The 23,328-nt window shown below is 35.0% G+C and overlaps 1 protein-coding gene across 1 annotated transcript in view; it reads left to right on the top strand.

The window, feature by feature from the left end:
* Nucleotides 1-23,328, top strand: part of LOC149491358 (uncharacterized) — an 81,399-nt gene that overhangs the window by 2,367 nt on the left and 55,704 nt on the right. Inside the window, exons 2-4 of the mRNA XM_089700678.1 lie at nucleotides 6,530-6,716; nucleotides 8,453-8,567; nucleotides 11,327-11,588. Coding sequence (XP_089556804.1) covers nucleotides 6,530-6,716; nucleotides 8,453-8,567; nucleotides 11,327-11,588 — 564 coding nt within the window. The remainder of the gene's footprint in view (nucleotides 1-6,529; nucleotides 6,717-8,452; nucleotides 8,568-11,326; nucleotides 11,589-23,328) is intronic.

Raw genomic sequence — 23,328 nt, 5'->3', positions numbered from 1 at the left:
CTGCTTGGATTAATATAATAACTTTAAATTTGGAAAGCTTACAAATGATATATTTATCCGGGTGCAGCTGGAGTGAGCAGCTAGTAACTAGTAAAATATGGGTCGTTTATTACACAGAGGGTTTATAAATCACTAATATTTGAGCAAGTTATTGATAAACCCTTTGCCGTTGAGGACCGTGCCTTTTGAAGAGTTCTCCGAGGATCTAAATCAAGACTAGAAATGGAACTCCATAGAAATACCTTCAATTGAACTTACTTAAATATAGGTACAGACGTCTATTTTCTCTCATTTAAACTCCTTGTACACGAGTACAATGGGAAAAAAGTGGACGAATTTATAAAAAAATATTTAGGATAATAACCCACAAAAGCAACGAGAATTTACAGCATACAACAACAAGCGATCTGAAGAATGAATGTTAATCTCCTTTTAAAAACGTCCAATTACGTATTTTTATCGTTTAATACCCATCCTCGTTTTTATTTTCGTTTTACAGATGAAATATATACGTTTATTTTATAGTACTTACATACTAAGATGTTCAGAGACTAAACAATATTCAAGTACTTTCGAAGCTTATTGATAAGTAGCTAATTACGTATTTTTATTGTTAACATGACGATGTACCTATAATTTGATACGAAATACTCCAATACAATGGGGATCGTTATATTATATTTATAGTACCTCTACATACTAAGATGTTCAGACTTCAGAGACTAAACAATATTCGAGTACTTTCGAAGCTTATTGATAAGTAGCTAATTACGTATTTTTATATATACTAAATACCAACAAATTACCCTAAATATCTGAAAATATATCTAAAAATGAATTTATTCCACTAACAATTTATTTTTACTAAGAAATTATTTTTACCAAAAAAGCGTAGAATAGAAGTAAGAAAATCTTAAAAAGAGGTGTTCATGAGAAAATTAGAGGAATTTATCATAATCTTATAAATAAAAATGAATCGCAAAATGTGTTGGTAAGCGCATAACTCGAGAACGGCTGAACCGATTTCGATAATTCTTTTTTTATTATATTCCTTGAAGTACGAGGATGGTTCTTATGTAGAGAAAACGTAAATATGTACCACGGGCGAAGCCGGGGCGGACCGCTAGTCTTATATATAAAAATGAATCGCAAAATGTGTTGGTAAGCGCATAACTCGAGAACGGCTGAACCGATTTCGATAATTCTTTTTTTATTATATTCCTTGAAGTACGAGGATGGTTCTTATGTAGAGAAAACGTAAATATTATGTACCACGGGCGAAGCCGGGGCGGACCGCTAGTTGTTTATAAAATACAAGCATATAGTCTAAGTAAATATTTCAAAACATCAAAATAATTAATCATGACCAAAACAATATTGACGCGTTGTACTCAACAAAGTAATTATGGATAGGATTTAACACAGGAGGTGGGGAAAACTATTTTCAGCGTGTCGTTTACTTACATATCATTGATCTTTAGAAAAACATGTTCAAATTAGATATTATATGCTCTACCTCTATCCATAAGGCTCTATCATATGTTTTTGCAACATTTATCAAAAACAATTTGATACAAGGTCGGCCATTATATGTATATGTTACCGGAAATGTATGAAATCAAGGAATTGTATACAATTCCTAGGAAATGTGTACAATTCCGATACCATTTAAGAAATGTATAAAATATTGTTTAAAAAACTATTTAATGCATGCAAATCCTAGGAAATGTATAATCTTCCTAGGAATTGTATACAATTCCAATATCGTATTAGGAAATGTGTAAAGTAAATGCTTTCTGTAATAAAACACGTTGTTATTTTTTTTTATTATAGCTCTTATTGATGCAATCGGGTAACAGTCATTCCGTAAAATTATAATTATATTATGTTCCTATTATTATCTTACTAATTAACATTTTAAAAATCAACTATCTAACTTTTAACGTAAATATCACAAAATCAACTTATATTTATTCTTATAAAATCAAATTTTCATTTGACAAGTAATCAGTCCCCTCGTCCCGCTGTCCCCGCGTATATTTGGCGCAGTCGAATTGTATAATCCGCCGTACGTTGTATAATACATTACGGCTAGCTGTTTTAATAATTATGCCGAAAATTCGTCTTATTCCAAAATTCTACAAAAAGACGGTCGCGAGCCGACGGAGCCCCACGAAGTGGGGCTCCAATTTCTGTGTAGTTTTAAAAAACACGAACCTAACCTATCCCACCCCCTTATCCAAACCAAAAATTTCTGATTACGAATTATCGGCATAGTTACTACAAAATACCGACCGTTTGTAAACGGCCAGATTATATACAATTTGCCTGCGACATATCAATATCTTAAATGTTTTACATTTCCGATAGCTATTTAGGAAATGTATAGATTTCCTAGGAAATGTATATAAAGTAATTTATTTCACACATATCCGTGCGATTTTAGGAATTACATACATTTCCTAGGAATTGTATACAATGACGGATTACATACATTTCCGGTAACATACAGGGTGTCCCAAAAAGTAGTGATGAACGCAAGTTGGGAGGTAGAGGACCTAGAGGGCTATCCGAATCACCCCCATGTATGTTATGCGATTTTTCGTATTTTCGGAGTTATGACGTTTTTTTCAATTTCTCTGCTATCGCCGAGTACGATGATATTTTCACTCATGGTGACGTCAATTATTGCGGAATATGCTTGATTTTTTTTTGTGCTAAGCTGAAAGATAGGCCAATTCAGTATGGTAACATTTACTATAGTTAGAACTTTGAATGGAATAAAATAAGAATTAAATGCCAATAAAGATAAAATTACCGAGTATGTTCACCACTTCAAGGGCCCGTAAAAAAATAAAATCACATAAAAAAAGTTTTTCATTTGGCTTTTAAAAACTTGCTCTATCTATCAGGTAGCTACCCTGAAAATTTCATTTTATTATTCAGAAGGCTTCAATAGAAAAATTTAAATCTAAATGAGGCAAGTGAAAAAATTGAATTTACATGATGATTAATAAAAACAAATTAAAACCAATAACAAGGTGTTTAATTACCAGAAATTTTTAAAATAACCCTGCTGTTGCTCAGTGCAAGTGCGACATCACCGTAAAAAGTTGTCTTTTAAATGTCTGAATGCCCTTTTATCATTTTTAATGGTTTCTTCTGCTACTATGAATTTCGGGGTTATTTCGTCCAAATTATGGCAGTATCTCGTCTTTGTAGTATCCCCACGGAAAAAAATTAATAGGGTTTATGTCCGGGGACCGTGGAGGCCAGGCTAAAGGGCAAAGATACCCTGAAAGATAGATTGGTCGTTGCAGCCTGCGCATGCGCCGGTGACGCCTGCCTTAAATCCTGGCCTCCACGGTCCCTCGACCTAAACCCCATTGAATTGTTTCAATGGGGATACTAAAAAGACCTCGGCTACTTGAAAGAATGCCACAATTTGGACGAAATAACCCCGAAATTCATAGTAGCAGAAGAAACCATTAAAAATGATAAAAGGGCATTCAGACATTTAAAAGACAACTTTTTAAGGTGATGTCGCACTTGCATTGAGCCACAGCTGGGTTATTTTAAAAATTTCTGGTAATTAAACACCTATTTAATAGTTTTAATGATCATCATATTAATAAAATATTTGCACTTACCACATTAGATTTCAATTTTTCGATTGAAACCTTCTGAATAATAAAATGAAATTTTTAGGGTAGCTACCCAATAGATAGAGCAAGTTTTTAAAAGCCAAATGGAAATCTTTTTTCATGTGATTTTATTTTTTTATGGGCCCTTGATGTTTTGAACATACTGGATAATTTTATCTTTCTTGCCATATAACTCTTTTTTTATTCCATTTGAAGATTTAACGATAATAAATGTTACCATACTGAATTGACCTATCTTTCAGCTTAGCACACAAAAAAAATTAAGCATCTAGCGCAATAATTCACGTCACCATGAGTGAAAATATCATCGTACTCGGCGATAGCAGAAAAATTGAAAAAAAACGTCATAACTCCGAAAATACGAAAAATCGCATAACATACATGGGGGTGATTCGGATAGCCCTCTAGGTCCTCTACCTCCCAACTTGCGTTCATCACTACTTTTTGGGACACCCTGTATACATATAGGTAGTAAGTATCTACTCTTACTTCTAAATTCTAACCAAAACACAAAAGCGGAGCAAATGAACGTCGGCAGTGGTCATTATGCATTGCTGTACCTAATGCCGATAAACCTTCACAGGTCTTGTTTTTGCGGCACGCTATTCAACGCTATAAATAGAATCGACGAATTTCAAAGAAATTTGTAATATAGCCTAATCAACATAACAATTCTTATCATGTACATAATAGGATTAGAAAACTGTATAGTCCTATATTTATTTATTTTTTTTATGAATAAACACATTAACCACAACAGCAATCACTATTCCAAAATGCACGCAGTTAAAAATCGTCCACAGTTCATATCGCAGGAGTACAAGTGCCACTTCATTCTTTTTCCATGTGTTTTTCACATGTGTTTCTACGGCCCTTTACAGTTTTTTTTGTAATATGATTAAATAAAATATTTAAAAATAGAAATACACATATGAAAGATATCGCTACAAATAAAAAAAAAATCTGTTAAAAGTGGTTGATGTAAGGTTTTTTGCGCTTAATTTTTCTTTGAGAGATATTGTTACATATTTTACTTTGTTTTAAAAGTAGTGTAGTATCTGTTGCTTATTTTAAATTTAATTGCTTTTCGAAGTGTCGTAGAACTTTCTTGAGCTGTACTTAGTACCTAGACATATTAAGTTTTAAAACTTGGGCACCATGCAGTGTGTTACTTACCGATTATGAATGACGTCTTTTAAATTTTAATACACCTTTCAACATAATATAGTGTAAGAACTTATGTAAACCTCAATATATTACATCATGAATTTATCTTTTCAATAAGAGTTTTGACAATTATAATCAATATTTTTATATTACAATCTTTAAAGTAAAGATGAAACAAAATATGATGATGATGCAATTTTTTTGCTAAGCGCAAATCTTGCGAACAGCAGAACCGCTTTCGTTAATTATTCTTCTATAGAATACTTATTCTATAGAAGAATTACGAGGATATTTCTTACGGAGAGAAAACGTAAACATGTACCACGGGCGAAGCCGGTGCGGACCGCTAGTAGTAAATAGTAATTAAAATATTATGAAGGCCCATCTCTACTGAAACTATAACTTAAGTAAGTATCTACTCATTTTTGTAAATATATTAGTTAGGTACTGAAAAAGAGTTAATCGTTTTGTTTAACTCTAAATTATTTTAAAGAACCATTCAATATTATTACCCGTATTTATTACTCAGATAGTTAAATAGAAATGTGTTCATCTTATTAAATAGCATAATAATATAGACGATTGGTTTGCAAGGAATTTATTAATAAGTAGGTAACTGACTCGGAAAACTCCGTGCCGCCATTTTTTTATTTCGTGTAAATTCTGTTCATAGTAATTATTGTCAATCGCTGGCCAGTATACCTTCTAGCTTACCTTCTAGATCGTCTATATATAAAGATAGTTATATATACTTGACATCTTTTCTCTGCTTTGTTCTACTTATACATTATAATATGCGTATTTGTTTGTATAGAATATCATGAAAATATAATATTATGTACTTGATAGCGGGATATCATTGTGTGCTTGCATCACATATAATGAAACCTATCGTAAAATTATTAAAGTTATACCTGTGGCACAGAATACATAATAGTAGCTTAACGCTACAGAACGGACACTCTCCGCCTCCCGCCAAAATTAAACACTTACCTCACCCCGCACGATCGTGATTAAAATGGGCCACATTTTTCTGCAAGGACGATACGCAACGAAGATTGACAACATTAATCAAATTGACTTAAAGTAATTTTATTATTTTGGATTTGTGATTATCGTTTTTCGTAGAAAATAGTTAGATTTTGTGCTGTTTACGGATGTATTTCATCAGCAAAACGCGAATTTTTTTTTACGCTAGTCACAAATGTGCCAACCATAAAGCGTTAACACACACATTTGCAGTCTCTACAGTGTGACTGTCAAAACGATAATTTTATATGGAGTGTCCGGGGTGTGCCTGTGGTTATACATAAAGAGTACAAAATAACCTAATAGGTATGCCAATTTTGATAGTTATTTTTTTATTAAGTATTTGAAAGCCTTCCTGTGGTGTCGTATAAATTTGGTTTAGTTTTGAGAATATGAGGACGGATTATGTCAAAACATAAAATTAGAAAATCTTTTTCATACTCTACGAGATTTCAGAATTTATTAATCAATAGGTAATCAAAAACATAAACTTGCAAACAATAATTGAACAATTGATTCTATGCCTGTCGGGTAATTTTCAAATATACAGTTATTGAATTACGCATGAATTGAGTGTTGTTTTACATTGGCCGCAATTAATACGTGTCATTAGTATATTTAATTAACAATAATAGCATATCAAATAGCAATATTTTGTGCGATTAAAGGAAATGCGACCGAGCAGTAGTACAGCGAGTCTACAATCTTCTTCCACAATAACAAGGAGCGCGTCGAGTTTATCGATTTGCCAAAATTCCCGCCTCATGGATCAGCCATCAGAACCGAGCCTTTCTGGCAGCCAGCCCGCCTTCACCAGTGAATCTCTAGGCGACTTTTCTTCTAACAGCGTTCATAGTGAGTACTTATTCGCTTTTAAATATAGTGTGTGTTTTACGAAAATGGATTGCGGTGAACATTTGAAATGAACTAGCAAATGAATATTATCTTATATCATTCAGTGGTAGTTCCCACATCGAAGGATCCCACATCGTCGATCGCTGTATACGGCCGGCGATTAGAATCCAATAGATGCTATTAGGTAGCGGTGTAATGTACAGATTGTTCAATAAATTCAATTACTAGATGTTGGCTCTAATAATGTTATCTAAAGAGATTATGTGTACACATAACTTGGTATGGAAATGTTTACTTGCATTTTCGTATCTGGATCGAGTAACTTATTATCTTAATCATTAGAAATTTCTAAAGAATGTAACCTTTTATCACAAACATTTATAACAGGCCCCTTTCCCTCGGATTACGGTGATTTAAAAGACAAGTGACAGGCGAGGGATATGAATATTCCAAGAAGATCATGAAATTAAATTCCTCAATGTTATTATACTTGCCCTTGACATTATACCTCTAAATGCTATCAAGCGCCTCTACTACTTTTATTTATGACGACGTTCAGTCCGTTTTTCTTGAACCCTATTTTCCAGTCGCACAGTTAATTACTAGCATCTACCATTCTAAGATCAACATTAACATCAACCACTCTAAGAGTGCATAAAAGTAACTAACATTATTGTAATTCTATCTCTTTTATTTCAATAATCTCACATACGGTTTCAGGGTTGCAGTTCCCAGTAAACGGACATTTTTTATTTAAATGAAACTTAGAGATAGTTAAAATGGTAGTTCCCATGTAGTTCCACTTTTTGTTACTTTTCAATCCGTTACCACTCTTTAAAGTAATGACAGAGCCTTCCGTGAGTGATTACTAGCTCTTTAACTGCGAAGGTTTTATTCTGTATTCCATTTTTACAAACTCGTTTATTCGCTATTGAAGTCTATTAACTACTTTTATAAACTTTTTCTTCGTTCATTTCTGTTTGAATAAATTATGTTGCATCGCTGTAATTCCAATCGATCGAGTCTCCTGTATTTTATGAATTATTCTGCGCTTTATTATTGAATGGACAATGTAAAAAGCAAAAAAAATCCTTTGTTTTGTGGGTCAAAGGACTTTAAACGAATAACTAAAAATGAAGACTGGAAATAAATATCACTGCTTTAATAAAAATCATATTAAGCTTAATAATTTTTAAGTTGATCTTTTGGTTATGATAGTGCAGATTATTATTAATGAAAAAATATTACATTGGTATTGTTTTTTAAGGACACATGAATTTCTTATACACAATACTTAAACTTAGCCATACCCGCTGCGTCGCCCGTCCCTGAAATCCAGTTTACAACGACCGTGACTTCACGACAATTAAGTATGCGTCCAAAACTAAATAATTGATGATGACCTTGATAACGTTGATAATTTGACCAATAAACATAAAACGGTGCTTTTAATTAAACATATAATAAGTTTGCGTAACCAATATAGACTTGCTAAACATAAAATCGCATCTGACCTTTTTGTGGGCTTACTTAGTTACAGAATCAACCTTTTATCTCTTACTGTTTCAAACAGGTTTTCGTTAACTTTAAAAACTTTGATTTGCTGCGAAATAGAATTTAATTTTATGTATCTTAATTTAACCTGAAATTACAAAAATCAGCTAAAATGTTGTGTACCAATAATATATTGATTTGATTTTTATATTATTATAATGTCTACATATTTCTGGTTTCAGGTTTAAATGAAGCGTACTTACAGGAAGCTATGCTGAAGTCTAGAGCGATTTCAATGAGTTCTGGACTAGATTCATCTAATAGTCGCCTTCGACGGAAAACTTCCAGATCAAACAGGTTTGTTTAAGAATTGATATACAACTTTTATTTTGCATTAAATTATTTTAAAGTTTCATGCTTATCAGTTAGCCCAGCAATCTTTGTTTTTCTATATTAAAAAGGGCTAAAAAATAAAAATGTAGAAAAAAAAAGTTTTTCTTATCGTGCTCTCGGCTAACGAATGCTCAAAGGAAAATTATAAAAAAAATTAGTTGGAACTATTATCATGGAGGAGTTTAATTACAGAAAACAGTTTATATTAAAGATATAGGTTATAATTGTTAATTATAACCTCACCTACATATTTTCGTAACATAATTGCAAAAAAACTAATTGTGTTCCGTAGGTAAACCACAAATTATCCGTATTCCAGCATATTTTGGTAATGATCTGATCGTTTCTATGATGCTTGCAAAATAATTAGCTATTCGGTTAATTTTAACCCAAATTAGCCAATCTGCCTCATATAATCGATACGACTAATATTCATTGTTTCAAAATAGATACGAACACAAAATTGATGGCTTTCAGTGCTGTAATTTGATTTTGCACTGAAATTGCCACAAACATATTTTCGTGTTTAGCAAGTTATAAACAAAATATATACTTTATAATGTCCCTTTTGACACGAAACGCAGGCATCTACCTACTGTCGGTCACCTTTACATTACCTCTGTGCCTCTGTTTTGTATTCCTAGAAATATCTGCAATACCTGAATACCTGATGGCTGATACTGTGAATTTCCTGAAACGTGGTTTAATTAAAATTTTCACTCAATTAAATTGAACATTAAGTATAGAAAATAAAATGAACATACAATAATTGAAAGAACTATAATTTTAATTATGTATGGGACACTGAATAATTTTAATGATGAAAAACATTTTGTGGTTAACTGAACACGTCATATTGTTTAATTTATACAATTCCAAGCGCCAGTGTTAGTTGACGTCTAAACAACACATTAGGAATCAATAACATAATTGATATTCCGGTAAAATTATTCCAGAAAATTGATTATGGAAATTAAAGGCGTCACTCCTTTGAATATCATTGAACACGTTAAAAGAAAAACATAGGTATGATCTTTTGTCATTTAGTTCGCCATTCCATCTTCATCATCACTACATAGTATAAAACAAAGTCGCTTTCCCTGTCCCTATGTCCCTATGTCCCTTTGTACGCTTAAATCTTTGAAACTACGCAACGGATTTTGATGCGGTTTTTTTTAATAGATAGAGTGATTCAAGAGGAAGGTTTATATGTATAATAACATCCATTAAATAGTGGAGAAGTACTGTTATTTTTGAGGTTTCTAATGTGACGTCGTAAAAAATTACATTTTTTCCGCTTATATTGCAAACGCAGGCTGAACCCTACGAGTTTTATCAAAATAATGTACTAAGTATTATACACATTGAAAAGGTCTACAGAAAAGTCCGCGATGGTATATGTCTATCTCTTATGGATAACCCACAATAACTTTTTTTTTGTCATTTACTTTTTACGACAAATAATGGCTAATTTTCGAAGCGATTTTAACCAATGCAGCATTAATCCTTAACCAATTAAATACCTTGAATACATTGTTCATTTAATATAGGTCTATATGGCCTTTTTTCACCGTATGATTTAAGTGAACATTTTTGAAGATATTACAGATTTAAAAATTGCGGGACGTAGCGTACCGGTACCGGCCGCCCGGCTATCTATTTTATACACGTGCGAAGCCGGAGCGGGCCGCTATGTTTTTATATACAACGTTCACAGTTTTTCTGTTGTGTATATTTAGTATCAGAATTGCACCCGTGCGAAGCCGGGGCGGGTCGCTAGTCATTCATAAATATAAACATAAGAAAAATTCTCCTTTAAAAAAAATGTATCTCTTTTTATAAATCGTATTAAAAAATATTGCAAGACGTATTTTGTGAAATGGTTTAATTCCTTGCTACATGTCTTGTACTACTACAAGAGTTACTATTACGTATATAACACCCATTTAAACCGTAAGTAGGTTGCTTTACGAACTAATTTTTATTACTTAAAATAAAGCGCGGATAATTGAAGGCGAAGAGCTTCCCGCTTTATTAAATTAGAAGCGGTTGAGTAGAAACTGAGATATAAAGTGGATGTAGAGTCAATCTACAGCGTTCCTATCTTAAGCGAAGCGCGAAGCAATAATACTCTTTAATGTTTAATGTGGTTTATTCCTAGTTTAAACGAGTAACCGAGCAAGAAATGAGCATAAGGCGGTCTCTTTATTCATACTATTTCGCTTTCGCAAACATTGTTGTTATTTATCAACTTTCTATGGAACTTGACTGATTAATATAAAAGGACGGAAGTATGATGAAACTTAATATTACAATTATATTTTTATGTTTCTCGTATCAATATTTCAATTCATTAAAGAGTTTTCACTGATATTCATTATTGAACAGATGCATATCAAAACTTTTACCGATCAACTTTTCTCTTCGGGCAAGTAGATGGATTTCATAATATATATTTATTTAACCATTTATTGTACCACACCATTTAACATTAGAGTACATGTACATGACATATAGTTTGAATGTAAAGGGAAGGAAAGGATATATCTTATTAAATAATTAATAAAATATGAAATAAATAAAATAATCTAAAGGATACCCAGATGAAGCTTTGATTTACTCGCACGCAGACTATTTTTCGATTTAAATTATTACTACATTTACAGTTGCTCGGGATGTTCTAAATAATCTTAATTTATAAAACCATTCTAATTTTTGTTTAGAGTGACGTGGGTTGCAAGTGAAGGTCTCACGAATTACTTCAGAAGAATAATACAAGACGAAAAGTCGAAAGAAATACAGAGCTGTCACTCATACCAAGATTTCTCTTGTATACCGGAAAATGAATCTTATGGCCAAAGAACTGACTCAAAGGGCCGCAGGTTGTCCTACCAACGAGCAGTGTCTGGTGAAGATCCGGTGCTGCCAACAAGATACCAGGATACTAGCTTGAGGAGGCGCCATCTCATACTGGAGAATAATGAGGTAAGAGGAATTAACACTATAATGTTACTTTTTTAACGTGCAAGGAATCTGTCTCGTAGATACACAATACAGTGGCAGGAGTTAAATGCCTGTCGTCAAGGACGAGGGTTTTTAACGTAGATAGGCAGGTCTATGATCATAGTTCCGCTTGATGGAAGTGACGATGTGGCCTAAGGTGGCAAGTCATGTCTACCAAGTTAGTACCTGTAAACTCACCTCTTGATAGTGACCTGTGACCTTATTGTGCTTCTCTGGAAAATAGGTTAAGCAATAGGTACAACCAGGTACAACGTATTGAGTAGACGATAAATATACAGTTTGATTGATATATCATAGAAATTCTTTTTTGGCTATTCGTCATCATACAGGAATGTTTGAAATACATTTCAGTTATCGCGCTAGGTACTGATTATTTCTAACGTTTATTATAGGCCGCGGTAAGAAATACGTATCTAGTCAAAACCTTTTTCTTTATTTTTTTTATTCAATTTTGAAATAGAAGAATGATTATTAAAATGTGAGTTTCATCTATTTTTTTAAGTGGGGAAATCTTACATAAAGTACTCACAACTCCCGGGAAAGGACCCGTGGGTTATGTCGGATTCATTTGTTTCATCCACATCCTATCATCAATTCATACAATGTAGGTAATAATTTTCTATGCTTACAATAATATTATGTAAAGAATATCAGAGAACTAGTATTCATTCATTGGAACTCCAACCTACCCAAAATTAACTAATAGTGTATCTATATCTTTTGTAGGTGAGAACACAAAATATTTTCTTATCAAAAATGATGCTCATCTTCACGAAACATAAAATAATTGCGCCTATCTTTAATTATATACAAGCGTAGATAAATGTTGTGGATGTAGGCGACGGATTGTGCGTGCCACACGCGATTGCCACATAAACCAACTTCGACGTGACGTCAATTCTTAAGATTTTGTAAAGATTCTCAAAACGACACGAAACAGACAGTATTATAGTAATCACGTCGCTAATGAACTCTTATTATATACATTGGAATTTTTATTTCCGTGAAAGTGTATGCGTTCTTGAAATAAATGCTTGTGTAAACACACGTAGTCATTTGTCAATTTATTACCTATTTATTTAAATATTATTTTCATTTACAAAATCTTCATATTTTTTTGACGTGACAACGTCTTATAATTCGATAGAGCCGGCTGCACGCACGAAAAAACATGACTCATGCGGCGTTTCCTCGCTCTGAGGCGTTCCATGTAAGGCTTGAAGTGCAAGCGAGAGCGCGGAACGAGCGACAAAGAAGCACAATCGGACGTTGTCACGTTCAACTATCGTCAGTAAACCGACTTTACAGACAACCAATTTTTTTTTTATCTACAACAACAAAACCATGCTGACATGCGTATATATAATCAATTAAAACAAACATTGTTATAGCTTGTGATTACATGGAGAAAGAGAGAAACAGTAAACCATAGTTATCGTTCAAGCTCTGATATTACGTAAAACTTAAAAGTATGATTTCGCTAAAATTATCCAAGCGTATACATGGATAATTTTAAGCTTTGGAAACTTTTAAATTCCTGAACATCCCGAGCAACTGTAAATGTAGTAATAATTTAATTGAAAAATAGTCTCGTCGTCGTCGTGTCAGCCGTGGGACGTCCACTGCTGGACAAAGGCCTCCCTCAGGGTTTTCCACCACGACCGGTCACCGGCGGCCTGCATCCAGCGGCTCCCTGCCACTCGGACCAGGTCGTCTGTCCATCTTGTGGGTGGACGTCCCACGCTCCGTCGTCCAGTACGTGGTCTCCATTCGAGAACCTTTCTGCCCCAACGGCCATCGGTTCTGCGGGCTATGTGCCCAGCCCATTGCCACTTCAGCGTGCTAATCCGGCGAGCTATGTCGGTGACACCGGTTCTCCTACGGATCTCCTCATTTCTGATTCGATCTCGTAGGGAAACTTCGAGCATAGCCCTTTCCATAGCACGTTGAGCGACGCTGAGTTTGTGCACAAGGCCCAGGGTTAGAGACCACGTTTCTGTACCGTATGTCATCACCGGCAACACACATTGCTCGAAGACTTTGGTCTTCAGGCACTGAGGGATTTTGGACGAAAAGATGTTATGTAACTTCCCGAACGCTGCCCATCCGAGTCGGATTCGACGATTGACCTCTTTCCCGAAGTTGGACCTGCCTAATTGGACGGTTTGTCCGAGGTAGACATATTCGTCAACAACTTCGAGAATAGAGTTTCCAACAGAGACCGGAGTGGGCACAACATGGACATTTGACATGATTTTCGTCTTGTCCATGTTCATGCTAAGGCCCACTTGTTGTGAAACTCTGTAGAGGTCATCGAGCATTGTATTAAGGTCTTCCAGGGATTCTGCCATGACTACGATGTCGTCGGCAAATCGAAGATGAGAGATGTACTCGCCATTGATATTGATGCCAAGTCCTTTCCATTCTAGGAGTTTAAAGGCATCTTCCAAAGCAGCGGTAAAAAGTTTTGGTGATATCACGTCTCCTTGTCTGACACCGCGCTGCAAAGGAATCGCCCCTGTACACTGTTCTTGTACTCGGACTGACATGGTGGCGTGTTCGTACAAACTTCTCAATACTTCGATATACCGATAGTCAATGCGGCACCGCTGGAGAGACCTTAATACGGCCCAGGTCTCGATCGAATCGAAGGCTTTTTCATAGTCCACAAACGCTAAGCATAATGGCAAATTATACTCCTCGGTCTTCTGTATAATTTGCCGCAGCGTATGGATGTGGTCTATGGTGCTAAAGCCTTTACGGAAACCGGCTTGTTCGGGAGGCTGGAAGTCATCTAACCTGCGTTCGAGACGATTCGTGATAACCCTTGAAAACAGCTTATAAACATGACTCAGAAGTGATATCGGTCTGTAGTTCTTCAGTAGGGTCTTGTCTCCCTTCTTGAAGAACAGAACGACCACACTCCTGCTCCATGCTTCAGGCGTTGTGCCCTCGAGTAGAACGGAATTAAATAGCCTCTGGAGCATTCTGAGGATTGGTTTTCCACCCGCTCTCAGAAGCTCAGAGGTGATTCCATCCTCACCCAGAGCCTTGTTGTTCTTAAGCTGTTTCAGAGCTATCCTAATCTCGTACAGGCTGATGTCCGGGATATCTTCGGTGAAATGTCGGGTTAGTCGGGCTCTTGGGTCTTTCGCCGGACCAGAAACAGGCTTGGCAACTGAGGTGTAAAGCTGCCGGTAGAATCTCTCGACCTCTCCCAAAACCTCTGACTTGGCCGACACCACTACGCCACGATCTGTCTTCAGCTTCGTCAGCTGGCTCTGCCCAATAGACATATCTCTTGCAAACACTTTCGAGCCTTGGTTTCGCTTAATCGCTTCCTCAATACTTGCAGTATTAAAGGAGCGTATGTCGTGTCGCAGAGATTTCGATATCTGTCTATTGAGCTGCCTATATGACTTAGCATCTTCAGATGTGCGCAGTGGCATAGAGCGCCGGTCTGCCATAAGTTTGAGAGTTTGGTCTGAGAGTTTTTGCGGATTTGTTTCACGCCGGGTCTTAAAGTGGGACCCAACCGCGCGGATAGTTTCTACCAGCCTGTTATTTAGATCGTCCACAGAAACGCTACTGTCGAGGCAAGCGAAGCGATTTTGGAGTTCGAGTTGAAAGCTCTCGGGGTTTTGGATTTGCGCATGAGAAGGACGGAGCGTAGACTTCATCAGACGTGATCTTTCACGTTTGACATTAATATTCAAGATGCCTCGTACCATTCGGTGATCGCTTCCGGTTTTCACCCTATGGATCACGGAGACATCTTTGAATATTTGCCTTTTCGTGGTCATAATGAAGTCTATCTCATTTTTTGTCTTCCCGTCGGGGCTGAGCCAGGTCCACTTCCTGTGGGTCGGTTTCTGGAAGAAGGAGTTCATCATAAAAAGACCTTCCTTCTCCAGAAAGTCAGCTAGTCTCTGGCCCCTTGGGTTGCGCTGCCCAAATCCAAATTGCCCCACTCTCAACTCATCATCGCCTCTCTTACCCAGCTTTGCGTTGAAATCTCCCATCACAACATTGAAGTGGGTTTTCGAGGTATGTATGGCTCTACTTACGTCCTCATACATAACTTCCACTTCTTCATCGGAGTGAGCCGAGGTCGGTGCGTAAACCTGTATGACCTTCAACGAATATCTTTGAGATATTCTGAGTATAAGGCACGCTACCCTGCTCGACACACTCTCGATGCTTACGATGTTGTTGACGAGAGATTTGTGAACGATAAACCCGATTCCACCTTGGGACTGTTGGTCGCCCTCCCGGTAGAAGAACAAATTACCAGACGTCAACGTTATCGTGTCCTCCCCCTGTCTTCGGACTTCAGATAACCCTATGACATCCCATCGTAATTTGCTCAGTTCCTCTTCCAGCTCAACAATCTTTTCATCCGCCCTCAAAGTGCGTGCATTATATGTTACCAGGGCCAGGGGTCGTCGGGAGTGGTAGCCGGATCTCATCCGGTGATTCTTAGCACCCCTTGCCCCGCCGTTACCATGGCCGCTACCGTAGCCAGGAATAGCGGGGCTGCCGGGTACTAGGGGCCTGGTTGAGGGTGTACTCATCATGAGGGGTATGATGCCATACTCGCCACGCTTGGCAGGCGGGTTGGCGAGCGCAGTGGATATTAATGTCTAGTTAAGTCGCGGAACGCTGCTGCCCGTCCCGGTTAGGTATCCCTTAGTCGCCTCTTAGACACCCACGGGTAGAGATGGGGAGGTGCTATTCTTAAACCGGCACCACACGGTCATAAAACGGAAAAATAGTCTGCGTGCGAGTAAATCAAAGCTTCATCTGGGTATCCTTTATTTTACCAATGTTGCAAAGTTTTTACGATTACATTGACAATATAGGCTGGGTTTTAGGAATATTTTGTACAAGCTCACGAATGCCGCAAGATTACCTAATGTAATAGTCGAGATATTTTCCACCTAACAATACAATATCGCGGCAACAATAAGCTAAGTTGACCTGCGATAAGGTATACAATAAACCGTGCCAGATTAATAAAGGTTGTTCATGAGCACTTATAAAAATATACATGAATAAAATTATAAGCTAATTTTAGTAAAGTAACGGTTGGCGGCCCAAAGAGAATGTGGCACCTAGACAGGTCGCTTCGCTCGTTCCTGCCTCTTTTATTTTTATTTGTTACTAGGAAGCAATTAAGGCGTGATTTAATTTGCTCCTATTTAGAAGAATAGCAATTATGAAGCCAAACTGTAAAATGTGTTAATATTAAAAAGTGCGTAATTGGAACTAATTACCTACTTGTATGGCAAAAATTGTGAAATTAGTTTCATATTTTTAATGAAAATTAAAACCACAGTTGACAGATATATACGTACATACAGTTAGGAAACTAAGCCCCTGCGATGAAATTATGACATATAGCTATAGGGCTGTTACCTTTTTGATATTTAACCGACTTCAAAAATAAAGGAGGAGGTTATCAATTCGCCCTGTATATTTCTGTTTGCTTTTTTTTCTCAGTCGATTTTGTGGTAATTTTGAGATTAAAACTCGTTAAAATACAAAAATGGTGTAGCCTTAATATGAATTTACAAGAAGAAACAATCCGAATTAATTAAAAAAACTGTTCATAGGATTGAGAATATTTTACACTATAAAATTTAACAATAAATTCCGAATTAGTCGTAGTAGACGAAAGTATTTTTCAGTAAATAATTTGTATTTTTTTTTTAGAATAAAGGCATATTTATGTAATGTTTATTTTAATATCTATACATATAATAAAATCGTAGGAAAGTCAAAACTGTAGATTGAATATTTTTTTAAAAGAATACTTGGGACAATAGATACCAAAGCCAAAAATATAGTTAGGCTACAAACTGAAACAATCGATATTTATTTAACGTGAAGTCATTGACATCACTTTTCTATACTATGTATCTTTGTCATTCAAAATCTGTGGATGTGTCACCCGCTACTATCGATCCCCCTGAATACCCTTATGTTTCTCGTAAACACGCTTGCTTGTGTGCGTGTGCCATTTCGAACGTTTTGTATGAAGTTTCCTTACTGTATGTATCTGTTTATTGTGTTAAAACGTCCTTTATAACCTTACTCGTTAGTTATTTATATTAGAAATATGGATAGACGTGATATTAAGTTGAAGTGAAGATGACCTTAATAATAATTATTAGTCTGAACCTGTGATTGATACCTATACCCATAGTCGATTTTCAAGTAAATTCAATTACAATAAGACTCGGTGATTAATATTTTAACGATTGATAAGTGGGTTGTCAACGGATCCTATCATTAATGGGAATACTACATTAACTGAATTAGGCAGTAGAATATCTAATGGCCATTTTGTTAGCAATGCAAAATTATCAAAATTCCACCAACTGTCGTTCATAATAAAGAGCTAACAAGGTTCACTTTTAATGTGTCCATTTTTCCAGTTCAATTTACGCATTCCATAGGAAAATGCCAAAAATAAATGCATTTCAGACTGAGCGACTGCCAGCTAACGCGTGTGACGTCGATTCACTAAAACAATGCGTCTATCTGAGTAAATTAATTTGTATAAAATGTATACAATGGTAATAAAGGTTCTTATTATAGTTTACTAATCAATATTGTCTGTGCTTTCACGGTATGACACATCCATACTAATATTATAAATGCGAAAGTAACTCTGTCTGTCTGTCTGTTACTCAATCACGTAGGCGTGATTGAGTAACGGAAAATTGGTTCAGTAGTTTAGGAACTACTGAACCAATTTTCTTGAAATTTTGTATGAAGATATTTTGATACCCAAGAAAAGACATAGGCTACTTTTTATCTTGGGAAAATGACGCAATCCCGGAAATCCCACGATAACGGGAACTATGCGGGTTTTTCTTTGACTGCGCGGGCGAAACCGCGGTCGGAAACCTAGTATACCATATATGTAGTACAAATTATAAATACACATGTGTTTCTTAATATGCTATCTTTCTGTATCTATGCTGTCATTAGTCTGAACATAGGCTTTTTTTGACTAAGTGTCCCAAAAGTGTCCTAGAAGATGATGTAAAAACTTTTTCCGAAAATTTGAGATATTGTTGATTTTTCCTTCACCGAAGAGGGCAATTGGAAACTTAGGAAGTTCAAATACCTTCTTTTTTATATTCTGAAAACTGCATAGCCATGAATGCAAAAAATATTGCTTAATTTTATAACATGTAGGTATATTATATTCACTGGTATGTATATTGTTAGTGCAACGGTCAAGGAATTTTTGAAATCGGTCTAGTAGGTCCTTAGTCCTTTGTCTAGTAGCTAAAAAAAAACCTCTTCAGCTTTTATCATTAGTACAGACTGCGAACTATTTTCAAACATACTATCTATAAATTTTCCCGAATACTCTAATACTTCCCTTTGTTATGGTATTCCATCATAACTCGATATATCCTGCTGTAAAGCTCGATCGGAAAACGAGGTGGAATTCCACAAGTTCTTTCGACATCAGCCCGTGTACTTTGATGTCTTAAAGCTCTTACCTCATTTTCCAGTGTGAAAAAAAAACGCTATATAGGTCGTCTAGCGCCATCACTTTCCCACGCTGGTAAATAATACTGCTTTAAGTCATCGTATGCTAGAAAGGGTAGCTATCTACGGTCTAAACACAAAAGATATCACATATTTTACATACAATAAATTGATTAATTATTAGGTATGTTCTATCGTTGAAAGTTTTAAATTTATTTGTGTGCACTTGTAACGCCAAAATTCTTATCAATTTCTAGCCGAGATAATTACACCATTTTCATAAGAAGTCAGTAAGAACATGTTTGCTAAATTGTCGTAAGAATATATTGAAGTAATAAGAATATATTTATTTTTACGCGAAGTGCGAATCCTTATTATCTCAATGTCTAATAAGAAAATGCTTAAAGGCTGATGTTTTTATTTTCTTGAGGTACGTGTTACTCATGGGCGGAATTTGTTGCTCATTAAGAAATAGTTGTCTATATTTCTCATTAGTTTACTTTTTCTTGTAAGCCATGAACTGAGCAGGTATAAAAATGTATATTATTTATTATACATTTATAATGTAGGTAAACTGTAAAGGTAATTCAAATCAGAGCCCATTATGTATGAAATATGCTTTGAATATCTTTGTAAAATTGTTTCATCGCTCAAGCATCGCTCTTACAAATTTAGCAGATTTTCTTGAGCTGATTTTTGCTTCGAGCACTACTTCATAAATCCAAGCGGACCTCGCAGAAAGGACGAGAGTTTTAGAAATGTACCAACTTAGCCTTGCACATCGTCCACTTTAGTAATTGAAAAATATTTAAATAAATTTTGAAACAGACTGCGTATAGAGACGGAAAGAGAAATGTTAAAAGAGGAATTTCTGCAAATAAGGTCAGGCTCGCATTACTGTTTACTCACGACTTTCGACGTTTCAAGTTTTGAACCAAATTTACAGATTTTAACATTAGTCTCATAACAACGCATATAACTGGATTGGATATCTAATCTACTAGCAGCTAATCTAGTACAGTACACCAAAATTAATAATGCGCATGCAGATCTTCGCTAATTATCGTATTTCGAGAAACACCCGAATCACCCCGAATCATTGAATCGTAAGTGCCCTAAACAATGCACTTGCATCTTGCACCTTGTTCGAAAGAAATAGGAGTCTATTCAGAGTCATACACATTCGAAAACAATTCGGGCGGTAGGTGACGGTAGCCTGTCAGTCAAAAAATTCAAAATCCGTCAGTCGTCTTTATATATTGGTGGTGACCGCACGTATTATCTCTGTATGGAATTATATAGAGCTGCTGTTACATACCCTTCTTAGTTTTGTTTCAAAGTTGAATTTTCCGATAAAATGATTATTTACACAGGTAGCAGATAGCAGTGGGGAAAGTGAAAGTTAATAAGAGCATAATGAAAGTTCTGATCATTCTACGATATCAGAAATAGAGATAATCCCTGATTCTGTAAATCCTTTGGACTGAGATTTTAATGATTAGGTTTCTACAATAATTTAAATGTTAACCAGTGTCTGAAAATATTTTTTTTAAATATAAACTTTGTCTTATTTTAACCTTCCATACATCCATCATCACGCCAGCTTCAGTCAGACACTTTAATAGTTCTAAGTATAGAATTTTCCAAGTAAATCAATACAACAAATATATATTCGCAATCGTGTGGCTTATCCTCGCTATTAACTTACATTGAATTATGGAACAAATTTCGTTACTTACTACTATCTCTTTTACCATAAAACCACAATAAAACTCATAATTCTAATAAACTATGCATGAAGAAAATACATATATTTAACCACTCTATATACATATCGTCTTCGGAGGCTCGGGGAATATGACAGTTGCCGAACAGTGACGAATTTTTCTATGCGCATTATCAGTTTGGGAGTACTGTACAATTGGTACTTAGTAAAAACGACTTACAAAAGGGGAATCTCATACGCTATTGACATGTCATACTATAAACTTTGCACTCAAATTTATCATACATAATCTAAATGGAAAATAAATAACACAAATAAAAGAAAATGACCTTCTGTATATTTAAAACACAATGGCTATGAAAGTTACAAAAAGGTTGTAATTATTACAACATAAATGGTCGTTTCTCTACCTATATACAATAATGTATACAAATTTTGTTTGCAAAATTTCATTAATAAAGCTAATTGCATAATTAAAAGACTTAATAAAAGTTAAACTTCATTACATAATATGAGAGCAAAATTTGGACTAGACTAGAATGAATCGAGGAAAAGTTGAACATTAACTGAATACTTGTTCGACAATTAAATTTGCCAACTTCAGTTAATCACGTGTCGTTTTAGAACTTTTACTTCACTTCCACTGTTGTAAGCTGCATGATTATTCTAATTATTATAGAATGTTTACAAATAAGTCTCATAAAAATGCTTTCAATATTATGATTAGTACAAATCTTGCTCCCGTTATAAGGATATCCCTATGTGGTATATATAAACACGGCGCTTTATCAGTCTCGAACAACCCGACTTTTGGATTAATGTCGGATTCGTTAATTATTATCTATTTCTTTAAAATTATATTTGTTCCAAACGCAGTAGACATGTCCATCATCATATTTAGATGGAATTGACATAAAGCTATGTTTGATGTATTTTTTTATTTTTAATAAACCTTAATAAATTCACGTTGAAAACTTTCGATTTTCCTAGTTTTAGATTCTGAATTCTGACGCCCGACATGCAACACTATAGTTGTTTTAAATTGCAATATATTTTACTCGAATTTCTTTTCAACAAACTGAGAGCGGCCGCAGCGCTTTTAAATAAAAAGTATCAGCCAGAATATCGGTTTGAATATTAATTGTAAAAGTTTGTTACCGCGTCGCAGCTCGTACCTAGATACAAATTACGGAAAAGAGTTGACACGGAAGTTATACTACGTACCTAATAATATACTCAGATTTCATACTGTGACTTTTCTGTTTTGGTTGTTTATCGTTGTGTTATTTACACAGTATAGACAGTTAATAGATAGATAAATAGGAAGTTCTTACTCTTAATCGCTATATTTCTAAAACTCTACCTATATTAGCAAACGTTGTATGAATTAATGACAATTTTGAAAATCAAACTAGCATAATTTGCATAGTATTCCAAGATACTTGATGTTCTAAATAAGCAAAAAATTATACGAATAAAATTCTCTATTACAAAGAGACTTACGAGAAACTTCGAAAACACGCCTCACAGAAAATTACGGCTATATCTTCCAATAGTCAGATTTCAAAGGTAAAGGCTATGAAAGCACTAATAGTTCTATCAATTCTATTAGTCCAGAAATTGTTAGCTAACTTCTATTCAAAGCTTATTGCAATCCGGAAAGTTTTCTTTAATTGCTTTTGAGTACTTGCATTCCTTCATTCGCGAAAATAATAAGTCGCGCTAGGCGCAAGGGTGCTAACAAAACAAATATTTCTAAAATATTTTAACTTTATAGAAAATGTGTTCATTGCAACTCACAGACTCACAGAGAATATACGTACATCGACGAAAAATTCCGTGTTTTAATTTAACAGTCTTATTTTAGGTTCTTTTGTGAAAATAAAATTAACATTCCCTATTAAATCTATTACGCACAAGCTTCCACCCTCTTATAGTTAGTTAGCTGTCTCTTTCTAATTTTCAGTTGTCTATTAGCTACTACCAACTACTGATTTTAACCTTAAAATAATAATTTCATTTCCTCTTAGGGCCGATTTTTCAATGCTTGGATAAAACTTATTCGTCGAATAATGTATAAAACTACCATTTTAAAAACGTATTCTAATTGCCCGTATTTGATAGTTTACGTGACATTTTAATATTATTGTGTAATACTTTATTGGACGGATAAGTTTTATCCAAGCATTGAAAAATTAAATTTAAATGGAAGCTAAACCATCAATTACGCAAGAAAACATTTCTTCGATTAAATTAAGACTTCACTGAAATTTAAAGTTAATTTATTCTATGTTAAATGACACCTGTTTAATTTTTCACATCCGATAGTAATCTACTATATAAAAATAAGTTGGGTTTTCCTTCCTGAAGATATAACTCCAGAACGCACGAACCGATTTCCACAGTTTTGCATTCGTTGGAAAGGTCTCGGGCTCCGTGAGGTTTATAGCAAAGAAAAGGTGT

This window comes from Colias philodice, chromosome 1 (genome assembly GCF_061535455.1).
Source record: "Colias philodice isolate Cphi_HAF_F1 chromosome 1, ilColPhil1 Martin Lab GWU primary, whole genome shotgun sequence".
In the NCBI taxonomy this organism is placed as follows: domain Eukaryota; kingdom Metazoa; phylum Arthropoda; class Insecta; order Lepidoptera; family Pieridae; genus Colias; species Colias philodice.
Note: the sequence above shows the minus strand (reverse complement) of the source record. Positions and strands in the feature narration are given on the sequence as shown.